At 61.3% G+C, this 7,722-nt stretch overlaps 2 protein-coding genes across 4 annotated transcripts in view; both read left to right on the top strand.

Annotated features, from left to right (window-relative positions):
• Window positions 1-3,743, top strand: part of MYADM (myeloid associated differentiation marker) — a 5,163-nt gene extending 1,420 nt beyond the window's left edge. For 2 of the 3 annotated variants that reach the window (XM_077757044.1, XM_077757046.1), the window contains exons 2-3: window positions 246-311; window positions 1,530-3,743. In XM_077757044.1, the coding sequence (XP_077613170.1) occupies window positions 1,532-2,500 (969 nt within the window). In that variant the 5' untranslated portion in view covers window positions 246-311; window positions 1,530-1,531 and the 3' untranslated portion in view covers window positions 2,501-3,743. Of the gene's footprint in view, window positions 1-37; window positions 62-245; window positions 312-1,529 lie in introns of those variants that run through there. The other variant, XM_077757045.1, reaches the window with a different exon arrangement.
• A 2,812-nt stretch (window positions 3,744-6,555) lies between these two features.
• PRKCG (protein kinase C gamma) overlaps window positions 6,556-7,722 on the top strand; it is a 17,934-nt gene continuing 16,767 nt past the window's right edge. The window contains 2 exon segments of the mRNA XM_077757081.1: window positions 6,556-6,935; window positions 7,333-7,364. Of these exon segments, the coding sequence (XP_077613207.1) occupies window positions 6,766-6,935; window positions 7,333-7,364 (202 nt within the window). The 5' untranslated portion in view covers window positions 6,556-6,765.

Raw genomic sequence — 7,722 nt, forward strand, 5'->3', positions numbered from 1 at the left:
GGCGTGCACTTTCGCCGAGTTCCTTCCACTCTCGCTTCTGCTGTTTGGGGACTTGGCGACGGTGCGGGGGCGGGACTCCCCCGGGGTCACCTCCGGGACCTCTCCGGGCCGGAGGCCGAGTCCCCACCCTGGCTGGGAGGGCGCCGGGGCTGCGGAGGCCGGGCGCCTGGGTCCCGGGAGGGCGGGGCCGGGCTGAGCGGAGCGCTGACACCCCCCCCCCCTTTGCTCTGACTGGCCTTTTCCAGGTGTCTGACCTAATCCACCTCCGGAGCCGGATCCTTCTGCGTCGGCGTCCTCCGCCAAAACAGCCGGTGAGTGGGGGGCCTGGACCCCCATATCTGAGCGAGGAGGAGCTGGGGGCCTGGACTCCTGGGTCCGAGAGAAGGACTTGGGAGCTTGGCTTCCAAGGAAGGAGACCCAGGCACCTGTGGACCCGAGGAGAATGTGTCCGGAAGCTGGGCTCCTGTGTCCTCAGGGCCTCTCGTAGGGGCCGTACGTTAAATAAAGCCTGTGCTACTGCCTGACCCTGGAAGGAGGAAATTTTCTTTCCCTGTGGCTGAGAGAGGCCTTCCGATCTTTCTAGAGTGGAAGTGAGAGATTAGATGGTTTAGGGATTAGGGATTAGATGGCCTGAGGCAGGATTTGGACACCTCGGCCCGGGGAGGCTGGACCCTCTCTGCTCCTGAGGGTTTGTAGGACAGGGGAAGAAAGAAGTGGGTTTCCCAGACCACAGGTGTCTGGTGTGCTCCGGTGTCTGGGCCCAGGCTGAGGGCCCAGAGTCCCGAGGTCTGAAGCTCAGTTAACAGGATGTGAAAGGCCTGGAGGTTTCCAAGGAAGGGGCGGGGGCACTAAGAGTAGAGCTTCTCCAGTTGGGGAATTTGGAGGCTGGACTCCATGTGGGGGAGGGGGAGAGGCAGGCGGAAGCTTAGTGTCGCTGGGTGAAGTACTCCACCCCCGAATCCCCAGAGGGATTCAGACTGAGGGCCCAGACTCTTGCCCTGACGCGAGAGGGTGTGCTGTCTGCGGGAGAGCTCAGATCCAGTTCCAGAGGGTGGAGGCTCTGGTCACCTGTGGTCGCCTGTGAGTCCCAGAGAGCGTTCTCACACATGGAGGCTGGACTCTTGAATGTCCCGGAGGCTGGAAATGCCTGCTGGGTTATAAAAGGAAGGCGGGCGTCGGAGCAGGGGGAGCGGAGCCCGGTGAAGCAGGGGCCTCTTGTGGTCTGACACGCGGCGGGAGGCCGAGTCCCCAGGGGAAGGACGGCAGTTGTGAGGGTCTGGGGTGGTTGCAGAGAGAGGGAGGAAGCAGACAGTGCCCTAGACTCCTGGGTTCTGACACAGGACGTGGGAGACCCCCCCCCCGTCAGGACCGAGGAGGGGCCTGGCACCTGGGTGACCCACTCATCCCCATAGGCCTGCCACGTCCACCCCCTCCCCCAGCTCAAGTCCTTTGTCCCGGGGGGGGGGGCTGGGGGCCTGGATTCCCACATTTGGAACCTTCTTAGGACTCTTCCTTTCCCCCCTTCCCAGCCATGCCGGTGACGGTGACCCGCACGACCATCACCACCACCACGTCGTCCTCCTCAGGCCTGGGCTCCCCAACCATCGTGGGGTCCCCTCGGGCGCTGACCCAGCCCCTGGGCCTCCTCCGCCTGCTGCAGCTGCTGTCCACCTGCGTGGCCTTCTCACTGGTGGCCAGCGTGGGTGCTTGGACGGGGGCCATGGGTAACTGGTCCATGTTCACCTGGTGCTTCTGCTTCTCCGTGACCCTCATCATCCTCATAGTCGAGTTAGGCGGGCTCCAGTCCCGCTTCCCGCTGTCCTGGAGAAACTTCCCCATCACCTACGCCTGCTACGCCGCCCTCTTCTGCCTCTCGGCCTCCATCATCTACCCCACCACCTACGTCCAGTTCTTGCCGCACGGCCGCTCCCGGGACCACGCCATCGCCGCCACCGCCTTCTCCTGCATCGCCTGCGTGGCTTATGCCACCGAAGTGGCCTGGACCCGGGCCCGGCCCGGGGAGATCACCGGCTACATGGCCACCGTGCCCGGCCTGCTCAAGGTGCTGGAGACCTTCGTGGCCTGCGTCATCTTCGCCTTCATCAGCAACCCGTACCTGTACCAGCGCCACCCGGCGCTGGAGTGGTGCGTGGCCGTGTACTCCATCTGCTTCATCCTGGCGGCCGTGGCCGTCCTGCTCAACCTGGGCGACTGCACCAACGTGCTGCCCATCTCCTTCCCCAGCTTCCTGTCTGGGCTGGCCCTGCTGTCTGTCCTTCTGTACGCCACCGCTCTGGTCATCTGGCCGCTCTACCAGTTCGATGAGAAGTACGGCGGCGAGCCGCGGCGGTCGAAGGATGTGAACTGCGCCAGCAGGCACGCCTCCTACGTGTGCTCCTGGGACCGCCGGCTGGCCGTGGCCATCCTGACGGCCATCAACCTGCTGGCGTACCTGGCTGACCTCGTGTACTCAGCCCGCCTGGTTTTCGTTCGGGTGTGAGGCTCCGGCCAAGGGCTCTTGACTCGCGCCTTGTGTCCAGGTTCCCATTTCCTCTTCCGGGCTCCCTCTCTTCCACCTTTCTCCTTTCCTTCCCAGTTCCTCTTGCTCTTTTCTGTGTCTTTCGCTCTGGTCTCCCCTCTCCTTTCCTTCCTGTTTTGTTTGGTTGCCCATACCCTGTTCTGCCCATTTGCCTCCTCCTGTCTTCATGCTCTTCTTTTCTAACCTGTTCTGCCGCTCGGCTCTTTTCAGGTCCTCTCGTTTGTTTTGTCATCCGCCTGTATCCTGGCCACCGCTTCCCGTTTCCTCGCTTCTGATTTCCCTGGGAGCTCCAAGACTTCTTTCTTCTCTGCCCCCACCTCCAAAGGTGCTGAGCTCCACCCGACCCACACCTCCTTCTGCAGCTATATCCCGGGCCCTCCTGAGGGGCCTCGTTGCCAAAGCATGCCTGCCCGCCCTGGCTGTACCTTGTTGGTGTGTATGTGTGTGTTTGTGGGAGGTGGGGTGGGTGGCTAGGGATTTGGCTCTCTTTCTCCCAGTGGAGCGAGGTGTACCATACAGGTCCCCTTTAAGTTAAAAAGAAGTCTCTGGAGGCCAATGATTTTCCACTGGGCATGAGGCTTAAAGCACAGACAGACCCTGGGTCCCTGGGTCCTGCTCGACACCGAGCCTCACCCGAGACTGGCTCCAGGGTTTTTGCCAGGCTTACTGAGAACCCACTGCCTAAAGGCCACCTTAGAGGAAGTAAAGGGTGGATGTTTTCCATACCGACTGCTCTCTGCCTTATGGAGAAACCGTCCAAAGTATTTGTGAGGGGCAGGGATGTGGCCCTCCAGCCTCAGTGTTAAAAATAGCCCTTCCCACTTTTGCTGGGAGGAAAAAAAAAAAAAAAAAGGCCACTGCCTGCCTTAATGGCAATGCTAACCCGGGTTGGTTTGGTTTTTTTTTCTTTTCCTCTTCCTGGTTCCGAGGGCAAAACTTAGACTGAGTGGCCCTATTCTGAAAGGGGAAGTTGCTTTTCAATTTCTTTTTTTAGGGGGTGGGTGGGCTGTTGCTGCCTTAGTCAGAGGGATTGCATTGCTCAGAGTGTGTGGTATACACACACAACACACACACACACACAACACACACACACACGTGTGTTTCTGTGTGCTAGTTGTTTCCTGTAGCTGCTTCCTTGCTTCTCTGGGACTCACACGCATATCATATATATAAATGTATAAATATATATTTTATTTTTTTTTAATTCCCTGGAGCTTCTGGTCCCTGTCGGTCCCTGCTGTCAGCCACAGAGGGAAGACTCGTCCGTTGCCCTACTCCCACATCCATAATGTTCTTTTTTTTTTTTACATCAATATAAAGATAAAAGAAGAAAACTGTGCTTGCTTTATTACTGGAGGGCTCCAGGAGAGAAGGCAAGGCCCAGATACTTAGGACTGGTGGGAGAAGGGGACAACTTTAAGGTTTATTCATTTTTGTGAGAGAGTGAGAGGGTAGGGGTGGGGGGCAAGGGAGGAGCAGAGAGAGACACACACACTCACAGAATGTGAAGCAGCTCCAGGCTCCGAGCTGTCAGCACAGAGCCGGACGAGGGTTCGAACCCACAAGCCGTGAGATCACGACCTGGGCTGAAGTTGGACGTTTAACCGACTGAGCCACCCAGGCGCCCCCGAAGGGACAATTTTAGCTTTTGGATCTCCCAATTTACTCTCAAGGCACAACGAGTTAGGAGTGAAACAGACCAGATCTATCCTTCCTCGGAGTCCCATGAGCGCCTCAGAAATAGTGTCTGCATCGGGGTGCACTGTTTCTTCCAAAATCAACTCTCCACGTTTCCCATCTCAGGGAGACTCGGAGCTGAGAACCCAGGCACTGGCTTTTCTCTGATTTCTGTCAGTTGCTCACCAGATGCTGTCTGTCTATCCTTCCTCAAGTCTCCCCTTCTCCAGGCTCCTGACCTAGCTCAGGTATCGTTTTGTTTCTCCCCAGCCTCCTCCTGGACTAGCCCACCTCTAGCCCACCTTGGCCCCAGAGGGATGCTTCTAACATCCAGGCCTGATACTGCCCTCCCTGCTCAATTCCTTCCACATCCTACAATCCACATCCCAAAGCTCAGCCTGGGCCTTCAGGATCTGACCCTGCCTGCATCCCTATCCTCAGCTCCCTCTTTCCCTTAGTTCTAGGCTCCCTGACACAACTGGAACTGGTCCCTGCGGATTACTCCTACAATGACACTGTCCCACGGAAGTTCCTGTTGTCCGATTCTCCAGCCCAGGAGAATCACAAATCCCTAAACAGAAGCCCGCAAAAATCCCACGATCGTTCAACCTATTTTCTACACTTGGACACCGCCCCCTCCCCCGCAAAAGCAACTGGGGAGAGCAATCAATCTCAAGGGAGGCGTGGGAGGGGACCCCCCACCGGAGGGCGGAAAGGGGCTAACTGGAACAGAGGCGAGGAGAAGCCTCCTTTTGGTCTGTGCAGTGAGCACCCCAGAATTCCGACCTACACCGATGCCTGCCTCCTGCAAGGGCGTCTCGCCCCCTCCCCACCGCACCCCATGCTTGAACTCATTCTGGAAGGGACCAGAAAGAGCAGCTCTCCACCTCGGGGGTGGTGTGCTGGTGATGGAGGAAAGCAGCCAAGCCGATCAAGGTGGGAGTCCCAGGTCAGCTTTCGGGGCCACTCCCACCCCTACACTTGTCCTTGGGCAGGGCGCACGCCTGGAGGCGGCTAGCAGCCCAGAACGCCCCATATCTGGAGGGCTAGGAGGAGAGTCGGATTCCCTCACCTCCTCCTCGGCATCGGGAAGCCCGACCCGGACCCCCAAAATTCCCAGAGAAGACGTGGTGGGCTTCCCGGGTCTCCGCCGTGACGCCCCGCCCCCTATCGCGGGGCACGCCGGGAAAGGAAGTTCTCGGCCGCGTCGCCGCCACAGGCCGTCCTCAGGCTCAGACTACAAGTCCCAGGATGCATTGCACTCGGCAGCCCGGGGAGGGCCCTGGTTGCCCTCGGCAACAGAGCGGGTCTCCGGGAGTGGGGACCCGGACGCGCACGGGACTCGGAGGTGGCGAGTGGGGGCCGGAGCGCGACCTGGGAGACGCAAAGACGCGGGCAGAGGGGCGGGGGGGGGGGGNCCGGAGGGGGACAGAGACGGAGCAGAGACACGCGGAGGGAGGGGGAGACCCCCGGAGACGAGGAGAGAGGTTCATGGCCAGAGAGGGCGAGAAGCGGATAAAGGTGGGGGCGGCCGTCGGGGTGCGGGGAGAAGGAGAGAGACGGAGACCCCCCCACGACAGAGAGAGAGACTGAGAGCCAAGGAGGGGGTCACAGAGGGTGGCAGAGACGAGGCCAAGTACTTCCAGAGACAGGGACGCGGGGAGAGACAGGGAGACGCGGCGTCACAGATTGAGTTCCCAGTTAGCCAGAGAGAGTCACAGAGCCAGAGACACACAGTCAGGAAGCGGGAGAGAGTCAGGGAGGCCGAGGGAGACTGACACAGGGAGAACGAGAGACGCACCGGGCCCAGAGAGGGTCACAGGATGAGCGACACAGGAGACACACAGCAAAGCAAACAGAGAAACAGAAGCAGAGACCGAGAGAGCCAGGAGCCCCGGGAGGGAGCGGGCCGACCAGGAGCCAGAGATGGTTCCGGAGGGAGACAGGCCCAGGCACAGGAACCAAGGCGCGAGCGGCGGCCGAGAGAGCGAGGCAGCGGGTCTCCCCGCCCCCCGCTGGGTCCCCAGCACTGACCGCAAAGTTTGTGTAATGAAGCAGAGTGACACAGTCAGACACTCGAGACCCGAGCGGCGTCTCGGGGGCTAAGCCGACCCGCGGAGGCGCCCTCGTGGGGAGGAAGAGCGGGCCCGGCGGCACAGGTGGGNTCCCGAGTCTCGGGGAGGGGGGACGCCTTTAAGCTGAAACCCCGCCCCTCGGTCGTCATGGCAACGCCTCCCCCCAGCCGGGGCTCCCACATTTCAGCAGGTGCTTGAGCTTGGAGCTCCCGCCGCCGCCGCCCTTGCCTCGGGCTCCTCGGCGCCCCTGCCCTCGGCTCTCCGCCCTGCCCGCCCGCTCCCCCTGGCGGAGCGGGCGCGCCCCGGGGTGCGGCTCCCTGCCCTGCGCTCCGCGCCCGGAGGTGCCTCGCCCCTCTCCTTCCCGGCTCGCAACCTCCCCGGGGCTCAGTGCTCTCCCGAGTCTCCGGCTCCTCGCCCTTCCACCTGTGTCCCCCTGCAAGGCAGGATCCTGGTCCCTGCTACGTTCCTGGGGCCATGGCAGGCCTGGGCCCCGGCGGAGGCGATTCAGAGGGGGGACCCCGGCCCCTGTTTTGCAGAAAGGGGGCTCTGAGGCAGAAGGTGGTCCACGAAGTCAAGAGCCACAAGTTCACTGCCCGCTTCTTCAAGCAGCCGACCTTCTGCAGCCACTGCACCGACTTCATCTGGTGAGGGAAGGGGCTGGGGACCTGAGGGCGGAGGGGACGAGGGATAGAGACGCCTGTCACCCCAGACCCGGAGTGCTCAGGAAGGAGAGGGCTGCAACCCTGGCTCCCGGTCCTAGGGCAGGAGGGGGCTGGGAACCCGGACCCCTGGGTCTGAGGGAGGAGGAGCTGGGGGCCTGGGCTCCTCGTTCTGAGAAAAGAAAGGCTGGGAGCCTGGGTTCCTGGGTCTGACAGAAGGGCTGGGGGTCAGAATTTCTGGTTTCCAGTAAACGAGGCAGCTGGGGGCTGGGGCTCGACTCCGAGGTCTTGCTACAGGAGGGAGCAAGACGCAGTATGGCCGGCAGAGGTGGGAGGCCCGGGTACCCTTTTCTGCACTGACCTCTGATCTTTGATCTTGCAGGGGCATTGGAAAACAGGGCCTGCAATGTCAAGGTAAGAGCTGGGAATCCGGACTCCTGGGACCCTCACTCAGGAGGGTGGAGGCTGGGGCCCCACAGCCTAAGAGGCTTGACACACGTGTTCTTTGGTCCCCAGAGAGGCGCGGGGGAGCCCGGGGCGGGGGGTGTGGCAGAGACACAGCCTGCGGTGGGGAGGGAGCAATGACGGAGGGGCCACCGCGGAGGTGGTGCTGGGGGCCCCTCCCTCGGCCGGCTCCAGGTGGGGACAGATATTTGGAGAATCTGTTGCCATGGGAACAGGGAGATTTGGAAAAGGGGAGCTGAAAGGGGGGGCTGGAGATGCGAAGTCAGAGCCCCCCCCCCCAAGCTGCTGTCGCCATGACAACACCCGC

Source organism: Crocuta crocuta, unplaced genomic scaffold (genome assembly GCF_008692635.1).
Source record: "Crocuta crocuta isolate KB4526 unplaced genomic scaffold, BGI_CrCroc_1.0 scaffold142, whole genome shotgun sequence".
NCBI lineage: Eukaryota > Metazoa > Chordata > Mammalia > Carnivora > Hyaenidae > Crocuta > Crocuta crocuta.